Source organism: Channa argus, chromosome 4 (assembly GCF_033026475.1).
Source record: "Channa argus isolate prfri chromosome 4, Channa argus male v1.0, whole genome shotgun sequence".
NCBI lineage: Eukaryota > Metazoa > Chordata > Actinopteri > Anabantiformes > Channidae > Channa > Channa argus.
Genome location: NC_090200.1, coordinates 4,460,428 through 4,478,719, shown reverse-complemented (window position 1 = coordinate 4,478,719; position 18,292 = coordinate 4,460,428). Strand labels below are relative to the sequence as shown.

General features: G+C 45.7%; 1 protein-coding gene across 8 annotated transcripts in view; it reads right to left on the bottom strand.

The window, feature by feature from the left end:
- The window catches only part of LOC137125361 (nck-associated protein 5-like), a 116,434-nt gene that overhangs the window by 46,538 nt on the left and 51,604 nt on the right, over positions 1–18,292 (bottom strand). For 5 of the 8 annotated variants that reach the window (XM_067500720.1, XM_067500711.1, XM_067500713.1 and 2 more), the window contains 2 exons: positions 10,676–10,739; positions 2,149–2,282 (listed from right to left, as the gene is read on the bottom strand). In XM_067500720.1, the coding sequence (XP_067356821.1) occupies positions 2,149–2,282; positions 10,676–10,739 (198 nt within the window). Of the gene's footprint in view, positions 1–2,148; positions 2,283–2,892; positions 3,165–10,675; positions 10,740–12,446; positions 13,632–14,686; positions 14,706–18,292 lie in introns of those variants that run through there. The other 3 variants (XM_067500716.1, XM_067500715.1, XM_067500719.1) reach the window with 3 other exon arrangements.

Genomic DNA, 18,292 nt, shown 5'->3' with positions numbered 1-18,292 from the left:
GTGTCATATCATCACAGAACCCCTCTATCTCCTGCTGCAACAAATCATAAAAGTAGACCCATAAAAAAAAGAAGCAAAGAAAAAAAAAGGGCATTTAGCTAAACTCGGGCACTATTTTTGTGACAGTTTAAAAAAATCCATTTAAAAAAAACACTCATTTGCATAGTGTTTGATACCTTTGATATAATTTGGCGCTTACCTTTGATAACATTTGGCTGGATTCCTACACCGGTTACTGGCCTCATTCTACCTCCGTGTTCATGATTCAAAGCACCAACTCAATTAATTAGCAATACGCAAATCAATTGCTGCCCAAGGTCAAACCGATTCCACTCTGTTTAAAAAGATTGGATGTCCACTTAACATGATTTGCGGCTGTTATCTTAAAAGACACATTGACAGACTGAGGTTTCTATTCCCCTAATGTGAAACAAATCCAAATCAATCAGGATGCGCAGGATGGAGGCCTTGCAGAAACAGAGCAGCATATAATCCTGAAAACAGCGGAGCTGAGGTGTAACGGGGGGCAAAAGTTCATGGGAAGACACTTGTCAGTAGCCTGGTGACCGAGATTTTTTATTTATTTTTTTGCTGCCTTGCAAGTCCTTAATTAAAGTGACTACACTGATGTCCCATCTGCCACTGGGGCACAGAGCCACCGATTATTGGCCACGTAAGCGTGTTAATCCACTGAAGAGCCAGGTATGAGCAAACGCACTCGGTGCACACAAACACAGGCAGCTGTACACTCATTCACATTCAGATAAGCTCTCAGCAGTACTTAAAGATTAACACTTTGACAGGGAGCCTGGGATCATGGTAGCCTGTTTGTGTAGAGGTGAAGGAGATATCCCGCGTTACTAAACCTTATTTTCTCCCAAAGGTCATTAAAAAAAAAAACCATCATTGAATGTGTAGACATTACAAGAATCCGGCATGACGACAAAGGCCCATCCCTGCTTCCATAAGCGACTTGAAAGGACATAATAGAATCTTTGTCAATATATTTCACCGCAGCAGCAGTTGCCGCCTAGCTTCCAATGAGCACCATCCATCTAGGTGGCCTCTGGCGTAGCCGCAAATTAATCTGTCTCCGCGGCGACCTGTGCAAGACCCAATCAGGGATAAACTTTATACATTTCCCTCCTAACAGAATCGCAGCACCTTCTCTTACTGGGGCTGCTCACGTTGCTGCTTTCCTATCTGTTAATTCACCGCCACTACAGAACCGTGTCACCCCCACATGGTATGGTTTCCTGGCGACGTGTGCAAAGAATACAATAAGTCCACACACACACACACACACACACACACACACGGGCCGGGCAAGGGAACACTTGCGCGGACAGGTGCAGGCAACTATTCTGGTGCTATAAACTGTGTTCTGACAGATTTATGCAGGGTTTTGTTATGATTTCTAGCTCAACCTGCAAGAAAGTCAAACTATACCAACTGGAAACTTGCCTACAGGCCATCATTGACAAACGGCTCGAAATGAGCACCTTAACCTAAAGCTATCCGGGAGCCACAAGGTGTAATGCTCCAAACGTAAGAGTGTTTCTTTCACAAAACGGATATGAAGAAGCTCAACATGAGAAAAAGCCCACTGAGCCTAATTCCGACACATCACTAGAACATTTTAAACACAAGATAATTCTTTGGAACAGCTCTTAAATATTTGATTCGTCCCCTAGCGGCGTCTTTGCCCCCACCCTCACTGTAACACTGGGGCCATTAAAATGTACAGGATTTTCTCCAGCAACTTAATGAGAAGATAAGCAGCCAATGAAAAATCCTGTTCTTGCATAAGTAAAGCACTAAATGCCTATCGCCTAATTATGGCGTCCCGCTCTTGATTCGGCTGTCCCTCTCACTGCACACCCCAGCAGTCGCGAGGCGCAATGCAAATTTGTGAAACAGAGGTTATTTTATTAGCCGAAGTATCGGCCCGTCTTTGGCTGATGGCAAGCGAACAAGAGACAAACAGAACGAGATATTGTAGGTTATGAAGTCATAGTTGATAGTGGGAATGTGGGTGTTGGTTTCCAGTGTTTCATTGCCAAAATCTGCTGTTCCTCTAACTTCCACACACAGGTGATACACTGCAGGTTAAAGGGAAAGGACTTGGCTTTCAGGCGCCGCTGTTACCTGGAGAACTGCTGCTGCAGCGAAACCATCTGCGCCCGTCCCAGCTCGGACTCCTCCGTCACTTCCCGGAGACGCTTCTCGCTCTCCAGTCGCAGGCGTCGCTCTTCCTCTAGCTCGTGGATCAGCTTTTCACGCTGCAGACACAACAAAGAAGAACAGTTACCCCGTGGCCCAAAACGCTCAAAGGGTCATAGGTCAAACTTACCGTCTCTTGGCTATAAATCCCTAACACTCTGACCCCACCAAGGAAGGTTCTTTGCTGCTGACACTGACCTCTGACTCTACTTAGAAAATACTAAGTGAAAACAGACAGATAAAGGTGCCCAAACATATTTCTTATATTTAAGACAGACGGAACAAGGGCACGATGACATTTAAGCCTCCACATAGCCTCCTTTGAAAAGTTCCCAACGAAGCCCAGACTGAATGTCATAAAGCATCACTAAGTTGCGGCTCTCAGGCCTCAATCTGTCCCTCCTCTCTTACGTTTCCTTCACTTTCAGTTGAGGGCCCTGAGGCCCCTGAGCCATTTGCACCTTCACTGCAATCAGCCTGTACCTAGAAAAGGGAAGTGTAGCTGGGAAGAGCCAAAGTGCGTTCTCTTCTGTTATTTGCTTTGACACTGTTGTGGCTTAGTAACTTTGCACAAAACGACCAAATATGACTTCAGTTGATGCCACTAGTGAAAGATTGTGAATTCAGAAGCCATACTCATCAGGTGGTAACAGTGATTTTCTCCCCCACCTCTACGGCTTTTAAGTGTAAAGCCTCCACCTTCCTTTTCAGTTAAATGCAGGTCGATGCCATCTTTCCCACGAGGAACTGTCAAATTCTGCAAGTTCTCCACACATCTCTGTTTACAACATCAAATTCGAGTTTTTTTTCTTTTCTTAATTTGATTTCTCTCCTTTTGATGGCCCCAGCTGCTGCCGACAGAGACCAACTGTCCTCTCCTCAACCTTCAAACAGCCGAATGGTCGTGTGCTGGCATACACCCAGGCACCGCAACAAAGATGTTTTAGTGACAAAACTGCAGAAGTGCTTTGAGGAACTGCTAGATTTTTTTTGTAGCTGACAGAGGAAATGAGCAGGGTTTGTCATCCCAGTCCCCTCCCTTTTACTTTCTGTGGTCATTCCCTCTATGCAGAAGATTCACTGCTGCTGATTGGTTCACTTTTTCTTTGCTGAACGTTTAAGTGATCAACCATTTGTGTTGAAGTGAAGTGACGTTTGTTTTTTCTGCAAACAAAGGTGCAGCTTGTGCTTAATAAGACATGCATGGGAATTCATCCTATTTTTCTGGATTAAAGTGCAGACACGTCCTCAAAAAAGGTTTTTAAGGTTGCGTTATTATCTACAAAGCCCATGATCTCCAGGCAGGAAGACCAATGGAGGATTATCCTGTAACTCCTTGGTAAAAGATTGTGTCTTTAGATTAAATTTCCAGCATCGTGGGGACATCTAGTGGTCACAAAGCATATCGACTGGGGAATGCATTCAAATGGCCTTTGTAAAAATCTATTCGATTTTTTTTTTTTGGGGGGGGGGGGGGGGCAGAGACAAAACACCCTTAAGATGTTTGACTTTTTCCCCAAGTGTATCATCAACATCTGCACACCATAAAACCAAACTGGAAAGAAAAATGTCCAAACAACTGGAAAGCACTCCTGGAAATGACCTAACATTTTAGAGAATAGGCATTTTTACTGTGGCCATACTGTCTTGAGTGAAACCCATAAACAACCATATTTCACCGTATCGTTACTTGGCAGGAATTCTGTCACAAAAGACTATTTTTACTGGGTGAATCGGTCATGGCGAAAGAATATTAAACCCCAGTCCCCCTTAAAACTGGTTCTGCTGTTCGCTGTGGCCATAAATCCATGGCTACTACTATGTTGAGGGGGTCTTTGCACAACAGGGAGCCTCCTCCTGTCAGTAGTAATGGTTGCCGTAAATCCAGCTGTACAGAAGCATAAAGCTGGACGTATATGTCTGGGCAGCAACGAATGCTGTTCAGGCTCGTCTCTCTTTAAGGAAAATAGTTTAAGAGCTGCAAAAAAGGCAACAAAGCAAAACTTTATCATGCTGGAAGCATATTACTAATATTTACTCATGTTGCAAAGCACCAAGAAAACATTGTACCCTTAGCAGTAAGGAGGAAAACGATGCTTTCGTGACGCAAACAGGGACTAAAAGCACTAAAAAGCTGGTAATTACAAGTGGAACCTCCAGCATCTTGTAGCTTTGCTGAATTTTACCTCGCTGCAACCAAGTACAAAGGACTTTTCTTTGCAGCACTGACTAGCATTGTTCTGCAGGTTGGCCTGGATTCTCACAAAAGCACAGTAGCTCTAGTCCTGGTTTTTGGCCTAACTAACGCCCCCAGGGCATAAGCCGCTGAACACTACGTGTCTGCCGACAAACTCTTGCCAACAACCTCAATAACAACACGGGATTTATATTCTACGCTGTAGTAAAACGGGCTCTATTGCTTTGGTTCAATATATAATTTCATCAATTTAACAAGGCCTGAGGCCATTAAATCAAACATTACGAGAAATCCCAAGCAATACATTACAGTTTTCTCAGTTGAAATGTTTATTGTCTGCGGCAACTCCGTGTTTTGTTTTTTTGCTTTTTCCTGTGGTAAGGTTATGCTAATTGAAAGCATGTTCTTTAATAAGAGCTACAAAGCTAACACGCCTTTAGAAAAGCGGCCTGGGAAGATATCTCTGAGTCAACACCGAGTGCGGCCGTGATGAAAACACGCTTGGCAACTTTCTGTGAGAACATTTACTTTAGTTAATCCAGCGACTGAGGAGATAATCCTTTCACTTGACAAGTCTGTCATTGCACTGGCAGGATGAGGTGCACTACTGGCTGTCACCTGTGGAGGGCAACGTTTTCCTGGGATAAAACTTGACGTGGCGGCTCCATGAAACCCCGGCTCTGTCAAACAATACAGTGACAAGCTTTACCCTGAATGGAACAAGCCAAGTAATCTATAAAATGGCCCAGGTTGGATTTTATACGGGTCCACAGAGCCATATATCTGCAACAAGCCCAGATTGGGTGTTTCAGGATTAAATTTGACCTCTCAAACGGATGAAGCAGGTTTCATTTCCTTGTTGATAAAACCACGCATCCATCTAGATATGAGAATTCATCACCACGAAAGGGGTAAAGCTTGACGCTGGGAGAGGCCATTGATTTGCAGCCAATAAATGTACAAAAATAAATGAAACGAAGCCGACAGCCAACAACTCGGCAGTGCAGCTTTGTCACAAACACTAGCATCCGCTACAGCTCAGAGTGCATCCTCCCTGCTCCTTCTGAAACTGCATGAAGAATGATGCCTTCCTCTGTAATTGGACAGCATTAGATAATAATGTTATTCATCTGAGCCAAATTACTAGAAGGCTCGATCCCCCCATTACCCGCCAAGATCCACAGAGGATTCTAAATTAATTAAAGACTACTGCCTCTCCTTGTTGTTCCTGCAATGCTGTCTCCCATAAACCAGCAGTGCGATGTTATCAGGTTAAGTGCATTTGTACACAACTGTGTCTCTAGTTCTATATGATGTCCACCTGCAACTGTATATGTGTGTCCATGCAGGACTTTGGGGTACAGTTCAAGGGATGGGGTGGGGCGGTGGGGGGTGTACTCAATAATCTCTTCATTAAACAGAAACCCCCCTCGGTTGGAGCTCTTTGCCTAATCAAGGGGCCGGGAGTGGATCTCTGGCTCGCTGCTAAAGCAAACATCAGGGACACAATGCACGACGCAGGTTCTTCATTCATAAATAAAACATGCTGCCAGGCTCCCTCTGTGTGTGTGTGTGTGTGTGTGTGTGTGTCTGCTGCACCACAAATCATTAAGGGAAAAGTTAAATAAATAAACAAATAAATAAGTTAAAAAATATATAACAAATAAATTAAAAGTTTAAAAAGATAAAAGGAGATATACTTTAAAGTATCCATTAAAAAGGGGAAAAATAAAGGTGTTTCTAGATGAGGAGAAGATCAGATGACGTGTTATAGGATAAGTCTAAACACACTTTATTCAGTAACAATCTGCCCCCTATGTCCCCAAGGGCTCCATCAATTCAATTATCACGGAGAGCCACTACATTAGACTTTACCACTTCTCTCTTAGACTGCCGCCAGCACTACAGCAAATAATACACACACCCCAGGAATATGCTAAATAATCCGAGTGGCCCGTTTATCATTGCCAAGGGAGCTCCCCCACCACCCCACCCACACACACCAAGTCATTCAGTCACACACAGAAATACGCTGGCTGAAAGGGACGGTGTGGAGATGCGATTTGAGCCTGGCTGTCAGCGCTCGTCACCCGGTGAATGTGCGAGGCGCCGGGGGTACCCCATCACGGCCCTGGCCGCTGTACGTGCCTGATAAGGCCAATCTCCTGTGAAAGCACCTGAGTCCACCTCCCACCTCCCTCGCTCGAGTCCCCAAACCTCCACGCTGTCACGCATCCTCCAAACAGCTGTCAGAAACACTCTGAAGGTCCCTCTGCGACGAACGTCCATGAGGACGGAGCCGTTGTCCCTGTCGCTTCAGGTGGGGAGCCCCTTGAAACCCTCCTTTATCTACTGAAAGCACGCTACAAAAGAACTTAAAGGTGCTTTTTATGCGACTTCACACATTAATAAATCACTGTCAAATAAACTGTCATGCTTCTGCCCAATCACCACAAACTAATTAAACCGTGCAGAATGGAAGCTCCAGCTCAGCTCAGTCTGTACAAAACAGAACATTTTCTGAGTGGCACTGAAATTGCTTTTCTTTCTTGAATTTCCGCTAAAATCTGATGTGGCTTAGAAGCTTCTAGTCTTCGGCACTACCTGAGTTACTCAGTACTAAATTAATTGCTGAGTAAGGACATTTTCACACCTAAAGCAAGGGTCCATGCTATAAGCTGCAAACTGCAACACGTTCCTTTTTACTATCATGACCACTAAACATAAACCTCAAAGTGCTGATTTGACCAACAATTCTTAGGAATATTATATCTAAATTAGCAAAATTAGAGAAAGACTCTTTACCAAACAGTATAAATGACCAAAAAAAATGCATGAAGCCAATTTTAAAGTGAATTTTACTTAATGCAGTGCACAAGAAATCTGTTTTCATGGACGGAAATAGCCAATTCCTATCATGGCTCTAGGGTCTATTCAACCACGCTGTGCACCCAGTTTCCCACTTAATATTCACAAATGCAGCAGTTTCCTCCTTATCTTTTCTTAATTTTCTTCATAAAAATTCTCTGGGGGGATTTTTTTTTTTTTTAAATGAGCAAGTTACACAATTAAGCCAAGTTCAAGTAAAAGTGACTCCTTTTATTGAGTGACGCTTGTATGCTTCACTCGGCTGCGTGAACGTGTTGTGTGCGCGAGGCTCATGTCTGTTTAAGCTCAGGTAGCACAGACCGTCCACAAACTACCCCCCACCCCCCCGTAGTTTCACTCAAAGCCAGATGAGGTTTGTTTTCACGTGTTATTTGGACAGCCGTTTCCCGTGGTCGTAATCTTAGCTAACAGTTTAAAACGCCTTTTTTTAATAGGGGGACAGGCCCCTGCTGCAGAGCAGGCAGTGCTGCCTTTACAAGCCAAACATGTGGAGCTCTGTTTTCTGCAGGAAGCCCAACATCCTGCCCCTGATGGACTGAGACTGCACTTTCGGAGCGGCATCAAAAGGGAGGTGGGAGCCCTGCCTGCAACACGCCTTTGGCCGCGGTGTGAAGAGTTCCAGAGAAAACCTACAGCAGTGATGAGGCTGTGAATGAGCGGTTTGAAAAGAGGGCAGGCTGGTTGGAAAGAGACGGAGGCCCTCGCAGTGCAAACCACGACCTGTGCTCTATCAAACAACTAACGGGAAACCCACTGTTTTTCTTGTGACGGTTTTAGAGTTTGTGTTGCACAGCGCAGGCCAAAATCACCATGTCCAGCGGTCTAAGACAGACGGATCTGGTGGCTGTCAGACTGTATTACCTCAGACTTATAACAACACATCCTGTGTGGCCATGTTTGTGGTTAAATCCAGTGCAAATTATTCTAAAGGTCTCCCGCATTCCCCCAAATGATTCATAACAGAACAGTGTTGTACTTGTTGTTGTACTGCACAGCCAGTAGCCTTCGCGTTGCACAACAGGAGCTCCAACAAGAGCACACGGTCCTCAGTAAACTCTGGTGGTAACGCTGTTCCATTTACAGCTGTTTAACTGGGAGACTTGAGGCTTGTGGCACCACGTTCTAGCTCCTTCCACAATAATAAAGACGCAGCTCGCATTCTTTTCCTCCGCCGCGCTGTAATAACGGTGCAGCATGACACCTTGTCCCCGCAGAGCTAGTCAGCAGGAAAGAGCAGCGCTGGACGCCAATGGGTGGCCCTGCCGCTTTCTCTCCCTCTGATCACGTTACACAGAGGACACTAATGGATGTAGAGAGAGACGAGCGGAGAGGCATCAGATGCAGAAGAGGGGGGGGGGATCCACTTCAATAGTCTGCGGCTGTTTTAATCTGCCTCTCTGGGTTAGTGCCTTGGCAGGCGAAGACGGGGGACGTGAGTGGGCACGGAAATGGGCGTCAGGGTGCAGGGGTCTGTGGGGCACATCGGCTGCTGTGTAGCTGCTGAGCCACTTCACGCACTTTTCACAATTATCTCCTTGATGCAGCAGTGTCTCCTCTCCCCCCGCCCAGCTTCTATTGAAGAACTGTGCCTGAGCTCCGAAGCCTCCCAGGAATGACAGAGAGAAAGTGCAAGGGGGACTCCGACGGGGATAATCCCAATTTCAAATGGAGCTTAGTGAGATCCCCCCTCCTCCTCCTCTCTCTTTCTTCCTCCAGTCTCCCTCATCCTCCTCCTGTCTGGCACAGATAACTCATCCTTCTCTCTCTCTCCCTCTCTCGACAGTGTGCATGCTCAGACTCCCACTCACACACCTTTCTTTAGTCATAATTGGTATGTCATCCAGTTGAGTCTGCGAGCTGGGCCTTCAGCAGGCAGCGTGACATATTTTTCCTGGGCTGAGCTGTAAGGTCAGTGTTACAAGAGAAGGTGCTGACACACAGAGGAACCTTGAGGTGGAGACACATAAACCAAATGACATTACGTAGACATATGTAACGAGCGGCACAACCTGAGATCTTCTACGTGCTGCATGTGTTCGTATGTCTCGTTTCTGTAATCATACATGTTGCATCCATGCTCATAACCGTCTCTGTGAGATCTCTGTGTCCTCTAGAGAGGTCGGAATAAACTAGGTGACGTCCACTTAGGTGCTGAATGTACCCAGTAGTCCACAGTAAGTGCTGCCAACATGATTCTGAAGGTCATGCAGGGTTCATTGGAGGATGCAGTACACAGTATGGTGGAAATCAATAGTGATTATATTGCTTTCACATGTAGGTCTGGGGTGAGTGGGGCTGACTTGATGGGCCTACTCCTTCATGTTGCTGTTTGAAGAATGGTATGTTCAAGCAAGTCCTGGAACTCATGATCATCCTTGTCTGCACTTGCTGCCTTTGCAGCAAATGAATCAGTATATACAGTTTGTTTCCCAAATCCTGTCACCACAGTGCATAAAGCTCAGCATGAATCTGCCATCTGAAATAAATTCAAGTCTCTATGACAGTAAGAATCTGCTGCGCTGGAGTGCCCTTGAGCAACATACCAACTCTGTGCTGCAGCTGCTGGGGTTCTGTTCTCAATCTGACCCCGTGACGGGGAAAAAAAAAACAAGAAAAAAAAAACAAGCATTCCTCCTTCAGGGATGAATAGAGAATTACAGCGTGCAAAATCTCAGACTGTATCAGCCCCCGTGTGCTTTAGCTCGAGGCCGACGGCCATGAAGAGAATCGGAGGCGTCGCTGGGGTGCAGTGAAACACCTGGGACTGCGGTAAAAGCTTCTGCTTGGAGGCTGCAATCAGCTCCTTCACCAAGCGTTGCAACTTCGGTTTCTGACCTTTCTTACAGTAGACACACCTCATTGTGTTCACACGATGCACCTACGTAGACGTATTTAAAGAGAGCTGCACTTCTTCGACTGCTTTTAAGTTCTCTTCAGAAAGAAGAGAAAGTGCGACATCAGCAGTTTCTAGTGAAGCCCAGCACAATGCAATGTGACACCAGCAACACACCTGACCCCTGACCTCGCACCTGTTGTTCCCGCAGAACAATAAATAGGGCATCAATACTATTTGAGTACCAACATGAAAACTCGACTAAAAATGAATAAAGTGCTTTTATAAGGTTTTTATAGTTTTGTGCTGAAGCACTGTAAAATAACAGCCTATTTTTGTGTGCTTTGAGGTCATCTGATGAAGCATTGAGACAATTAAGACTGACTTTGGTGGGTTTGACGGCGTGTGTGTGTGTGTGTGTGTGTGTGTGTGTGTGTGTGTGTGTGTGTGTGTGTGTGTGTGAGAATGGAGCACACTGTGGCTTCCTTGGCTTTGCCCAGATTACAGGGGTGATGAGCTGCACTGTACTTTACCATTGTTCCTTCGCTCTTGCTCCGTGCAACTTCCCTCTGCAGGCGAGCCACAGCCAGCTTCTCCCTAAACACAAAGGAGATGAGAGGAAGGGAAAGAGGGGAGAGAGAAATGACGGGTGAGTCAACCTGTGATCATAGTTCAGCGATGTCTCTGCATTTCAGTTGCATGAATTGGCACTTTTTTGCATAAAATCGCCATGAGGTTTATTTTTCTCCAAAGGGGAAAAAGGCCTATGTAACACTCAGAATTAAGCAAAATTCTCTTTAATATAATATAATACATGTCTCTCTTTTGTTTAACAGCAGAAACCACGCAGGCCTTCCAGCAAACCAGCAGATACATACACACGAGACGTCTGGTAATCGCTCAAAACAGAGAGCTTGCCGTTCTGTCCAGACAAAAATAGCTCAGGGGAAACAAAAAGCAGGGCATCCTCACAGCAGACCTTACACACACACACTCACACACACACACGCGCACACACACACCGTAAACTGGGCTAAACAAAGAAATTGACTGTGCACATCCAATCCGTTTCCCACGTGAGGGCATTCCAAACTTTAATGGGATAAATCTTGGCACACTAGCATGGATAATAAAGAGCCCTGTTTTATTGCTGCTCCTGAGGTATCACAACAATTGGAACACAAGCGAAACACCGCTCCAAGGCAACACATGCTGAAACCGACATGCAGAGAGCACATGTACAGTATACACGCTGTTTGTTAAACCTTCTCTCAGGGTTTTTATCCAAAGTGCAACACATGGTAAATGTTCGGCACCTGTATAGCTCATGGCGATTCTGATAGGACTTTGCTTTGATGTTTTCTCCTTGACTTAGATTTTTGCTGCCTTGTACCTCACTTGTAAGTCGCTTTGGATAAAAGCGTCTGCTAAATGACTAAATGTAAATGTAAATGTATAGCTTCCTACCTATTGGTACAGATGCTCTGTGGGTGCAGCTGGCAAACACTCCCCGTGCGGCACGTGACCAGAGGAGCCAGGGATCGAACTAACAACTGTGGGACTTGTGGACGACCGCTCTACCTCCTGCGCCACGGTCACCCTTCCCAACAAATGTGTTGATAAGGAAAGCCCGGCTCTGCCAGTGGAACATGTGTTCTTCATAATCAGACGGCTTTAACCCCAAAGTAATGAATTCAAATGCCAAATGGTGCATTAATATTTCAGAAATGTAAACACAGTGGTGTCCACAAAGAGTATGCTGCCCGACGTCCTCCAATTACCAGCACTCATACATAGCCACGTATGCTAATCAAGCCCTTAATTAAGCTAATTATGCGTTAATTAGCAAACGTTTAACATAGGCAGCGACTCACTTTATCGCCCTAAAGGATATTTGACATAACCCGCCCACAAAACAAACCCCAAAATAAAAATCCCCCACAAGAACTTTTCTGCTAAATTGCTAAACAAAATAAAAGCCTAATAAACTGTGTTGCCCAACCATGCTTTGAAATAAAATCCGGACACCTACTATGAGAGAGGAGAGGTTTCTGTCTCGACTTCCTGTGATCACAACAACATCACACACTCACACCCACCTAATACGGGGCCACGGGACCTAATAAAGAAGTGTATACAAGCGGACAGCCACAAGTAATCACCCTCACCTGCACATTTTTCTCATTTCTGCAGTGAAGCAGACGCCCAAACCCCTTGCAAACATACCCAGCCGCCCCAAAATAACTCATGACTAACGTCTCCTTGTCGCCTTTGACAAGAAATCATTGTTTCTGCGTGGCTTACCTGTCGGGAAAAGCCCCTGGTGATTAAGAGGCAGCTGGGGATGTATGGTTGATGGATAAATCCACTGTCTGGACTGAGAGAGAGTGTGCTGAGCTACAAACGAACGCCGCCGCTGGTGGAAGACATTCCACCACAACTGTGTTGCATCTAATGGGGCCAACCTGTAATAGTCGAGCCTGGCACGCCGATTGTGAAACGCACGTCGCGGTGGTGACAAATCCGGTAGGGAGGCTATGAGGCAAAGGGGTGTGTTTGGGTGTGTGTTATATTAGTTTGTGTTTGCAGCGTGCGAGACACGGTGCATTCACAAATTTGGGTCAGGGAGTAAAGTGCTGTGAGTGAAGTGTGTGAGGCTGCAAACAAATACATGCGTGTGTGACTGCGTGCTCCACACCTGAGTCTGACTAATACACTCATGTTCCAGTTACACAATGTGTCTCTTCCCATTACCGCACGCTGGATCCTGGCACTATCGCACTGCCCTGAGAAAGAAAAGAAAACGACAAAGAGGTCCCTGGAACTTCTCACCGCAGATATTGTTTTGTTAAACAGGATTGGCCTGGCATTCCTCCAGTCTGTGTTATGGCTGAGCGTCAGCCCTGTAAGGGGTTAAGTTTCAGGCCACTTATGCACAGGCATGTTCCAGGAGCAATGGAGCGTGAGCCAACTGCACCCCGAGAAAATCATCGCCAAATATAGAGCAATTTGACATTCTGTGTTAAACATAATTACAGTAATTGGCACAAGCAGTAGTCAAAACAGTATTCAAGTGCTAAACGCTCAACTGGCGCTGCCATGGAATTATACCGTATGATATTCCAACAGCGTTCAAGCACACATATGTTTGGCCTGCGTGTGTGTTTGACGTACTCTTCTCTGAGTTTTGCATTCTCCTCAAAATCCAGGTTTTTCCCGATCAGCCTCTCTGTAAACGTCTGCTCTAGCAGGTTAATTGTAGATGTTTCCATTTAACGTGAACACAAACACGTTCCCATGAGTATCATGAGAACATGGGTTAGCGCGCAGAAATGCATGTAGTTTATGGCGACTTGGAGTCTTGTTTTTCCAGTTATGGCCATTGCAGCGAGCGGTTATAAAAACACGAAACAACTTTAATAGGGTAAGAATCGAGAGCAGGCAGACAATCGGTCAACAACCGCTTTCTCGTGGAGTCAAACTAAAGGCCGAGCACACGCGGTGTGTCTAAGAAGCCCTCAGTGCAAAAGAGAAACCAAACTACGGCAAGTATTTCAGGTCAAAGCTCCTTTTGTCAAACAAGTCTGCCTAATGTGGGGTATGTTTACAACCTGTCAGAGGGTCAGACCGCTGGTGTTTCTTGCCCAGTCTGACTTTATCCCAACTGTGGCCGAGCTGTTACAGAAAACGTCGAAATAATCCTTGTACCAACATGAAAACACACAAAAGTGGCTGTAATAAATCATAATTCTTATTCAAAAAAAAAAAAAAAAGAGAGATGTTTCCACATGTTCCTGCATATAGGCAACGCACACTGTTACTAAATGGGAATGATTTCACCCGAAAGTCGACACCTTTCTCCAGCACATCCAAGCATGTGATGAAAGCACAAGCTGACAGTTAACCGAGCATACATTCCTCCTGCTATTTGCTCGGCTGGGTGGACTACTGCAGCCAATCGCTAACAGTGCCAACATGGACCTCCAGCAGTTCCCAGTGACCTGGAATCACCTGATAGCACTGGAGATCCCAGGGGTGTAAGGAGGCCAAAGCAGCGCTCAGCTGCAAATGTACTGATTGTTGCCCTTAAAGCACAGCTAAAGCCCGCGGCGCTAGAGGTCAAAGGTCTACTGGGCGAGGGCTTCATAGTGTTAATACTAGTCACAACGCACAGTTAAAAGACACAAAAAGAGATTATCAGCAAAAACTGACAAATACAATAAGAGATGACAGAGAAAGAAAATCACTACAAATAATGTGGCTGGTTTTGCTGAGGAGACACATTTCACAATTGTTTAACATACTTTATATTTGTTTGTGCATCTCATCCACACACACACAGACGCACACTTTTTTCACTCATATTCATATTCCACATCCACACGTGGCCCACAGACCATTTCCGTCCCATTTACATGCAGGATCAGCAGCATCAAAAGCTAGACATCCCCTCCTTTCTGGAAAAGATAGACAACACAGCGATAACGACACAAGCCTTGTTGCGTTAACAGCAAACCAACCGTGTTCCATCCACACGCTCTCACCCACTCAGACGAGGTGTAAGCCCTCCTCTTCTTCCTCCTCCTCTTCCTCTGCCTCGCTCTATTTGCCTCCAGCTCAGACAGCGCGCCGACTGTTTGCTTCAGAGCGTCGCGGCGACGGCATGCAAAGGCACGAGCTGTCAGGACTGAGGGAGGGATCAATCACACCGAGAACATTTGCCAACCTGAGCTGACATGTTGCATTCACAGCAGATCAACGGGTGCTTTGAACTGCATTGTGGGAGGCAGATGTTTAGCTCCTCCATACAGGTGGTTTAATCCATTGTACATTGTTTAGCTGTTAAGCACATAATGAAAGAGAAAAAGGTGCTGCCTCTTGCGTTTTGGCTTCCTATTTCCCTCACCGTGCTGTACACCGTTTTATCATCAAGTGTGGTTGATCTCTCCGCTGTTGGATAGATGTTAACAGATTAAACCGCGCATCATGTTTCAGCTTCTCCCCGCAGCAGTTTCTCATACCGACCGACCGTAAAAGATGCATAAATATCCACCAGCTTTCAAAGATTGTCATTAAATTCAGCGAGAGCAAAACATTTCAGTCCAGTGTACACAGAGTGGCCAAAAGGGATGTGTAAATGTTTGGATGAGTGCAGAGCTGCCATGCATTTATGCATTAGCGTCTGCGCTCCCGCTGGGTTAAGAGCCCTGACACGCACGCAACCCTCACAGACAGCACGGAGCGTTTCAGCTGCGTTTTTGGCTCCGGACAGGTCGCTCACATTCTTAATCCTGCTACGGCCGCGTTATGTAACCTGCTGCACCCATCCAAACTTTCACACCACCAGTGATGGACAATGGGTTTAACGAGGCATTTGGTAAGTTATAACATCCAAGCCGGCCTGACAGGAAAGCAGCGTCACAGAAGCTGGGGAAGGTTGAAGTTGAGGTGGTGTGAAAATATGTACAAATTCAATTTTACGGCTGAAGAACTGTGGCTTAATATTCAGCTCTAATGTCTCACATTTGCGTGGCTTCATCGAGCCCCAGATCAAGCGCCTCGTGTATTTCATGAATTCAATTCACCGGGTGACTTTCTACCCAAAAGGCGGAACACGGCGATTGGTTCTAAGTATTTAGACTAGTTTGAAGGTATTTTCCAAATCCTCGTAGTCTCAAGTCTATCGCTTTCTCCATGTTTAAACATTTCTCTTTCAAAAAGACTCTACTGTGGATGAAAGTCAGCCAGACAACCTTTTTTTTTTTCTGTCGCCATGTTTGTTTTTGTGGACAATCCCTAAAATTACATGACAGGTTTTAGTCTGGAGACCTCCAACAGCTAATAAGGATTTGGGAAACCAGGACTGAAGCGTTGCCGTCTACTGCTTTTTGGGGTGTCAGGAGACGTAGGGCTGTGACGTGAATGTACAAAATACACGAAAGTCACTAAACTATGTCCCAGTGTTGTTTCTTTAGGAGTTAAACTCGGTATTAAAATCACCGTGGACCCCTAGTGTAAACATTTTCATTAGCCTCACTTCAAACAGGGGGTGGGGCTGGCACATCTGTGGCCGCTCAACGGGTCCCAGTGCATTAGGCAGGTCCAATCAATCACTGAGAGGCGCTGTTGTAGAATACCGAACGGTGGCCTGTGCCCACAGCTGGTTCCTGACCTCCTGTCCCCCATTGTGGACCTCGTCTGCACCAGAGGGCAGCGGAAAAAACAGGAGCCACATGTCAGCACCTCACACACTGACCCACCCACTCACCCAGCCAGCCAGACAGGCACAATGAGCCTTACCCCACCACGGCAGACCATCAATTATTGACGAGGTGAAATGTGATGAGGTTCTGCTATGAGCACACAAAGAACACGCACTTTATCATACCGCCATGTGATGCCCTTACTACTTGACCACCATTCGGTCCGAATGTGGGGCCGTGAAATGGATATTTTCTTTCCAAATTCCAAAAGGTGTCAATTTGGCCACCAGAAAGTAACCGTGAGTTATTTTAACTCTTCCTATTAACGTGGGGAGTTCTGGGAGTTGTTTGGACATGTGTGCCCCACTGTTGGGTAATGCAGTCAAACGAGTTGAGATGATCGTGATTAGCAAGATTTATCCAAAGTCAACACTATGCGAAGTGCTCTGAGTTGTTTATGCGTTCCCTCTGTGATAACATCAAGCCCTCAGCGCTTTACGAGCGTCTCAGTGCTGGATAGCTTAATTACAGTGCGGCATGAAAGCACCGGGGAACCTTACTGTAAGCATTTTTGACAGGAGGCATTGACGTTATCTCCAAGCACATGATTGATAGCTGCAATCACAAGACTGCGAAGACGGACCGTAAACAACTTGTGGGAATTATCTCTCAACTCGGAGTAAGGGCAATGATTTAAATGCATCATTGTGTAGGGCGAGATATGATCGAGTGCGGTGACTTCATCTCTAAACTTTTGAAGCAGCAAAAATGAGGCTGGAGGATTCCTCTGAGACTCCTCCTGAAGTCAGGAATGTGCTCACCAAGCGTGGATTACCCCTGCCCGCCTGCCTGCCTGTCTCCTTAAATGTTTTCTTGCTCTGCAAGCAAAGCCTGCCCTCAATTGTTTCCAAGCCACAGACGCATTCCTGTCCAGACGAAACAAAACACTTGTGCATGAGCAGATGTGCTTTAAAAATGGCCGCAGCACCCGCTCGCCAGTCTGTCTGTCTGTCAGAAGGGTTTACTCATGATGAAACAGAATTCAAGGCTAGACGCAAACACACAAGGGGCACTCATAAACGCATGGGTGAATACACATGTACAAACACACTGGCAAAGATATACAGAAACATACACTCACACACACACAATTTTGAGTCTCATGTCCAAATCGTAAAAGAGAGATGGCCGCAAGCCGACTACATGTACTGCTGCTGGACCTGAATTGAGCACAGATATGAAGAGGAAGAAATTTGAGACGTGTTTATAAAAAAAAAAACAAAGCCGAACCTTCCGGTCTACACGCTCGCTGCAGGTAAAAAAACAAGTGTCTACATTTTTCCACTATTGGATGTCAAGCGTGAATTGTAGTTTTATCTGTGCATTTGGCTCTGTGTTGGCCCTGACATGGACTGGCGACCCATCTAAGGTGTACCCCGGTTCCCCGATGCGACTCTGAACGAGACAAGCAGTTACGATAATGGATGGACGGTTGTCGAGCTTGTGTCACACGCTCCGACGTATAACTGAGTTTAAGTAAAGCTCACTTGACTACAATTAACCCAACGATTTAGCACTTTACCGATGAGAGAGGATAAACAAAGCTTTACACTTTACTAATTACTGAGGACTGCAGCAATGCTAATCCTTACACATCTGTACCCAATGGCCTCCTACACCGGTGGAGCAACTACATGAACATCTCTGAACATCACTCTTGCCTGTTTGCAGATGAAAGAGTATTATCCAGCTTTTGCTGATTTGAAGTACTCCAGTGTAAAGGTTTTCACTCAAGCTGCCGTCGGAAACTCTTTGAACACATTTATTAAAGCTATTATCTGCTAAAACCAGAATGATCGATGACGACAATAACATGCTGAAAAAGAGCCGCTTTGTTCTGTATTTCACACCCTGGTGGGCCTGATTTAAAATAACTGTCCCAATGTG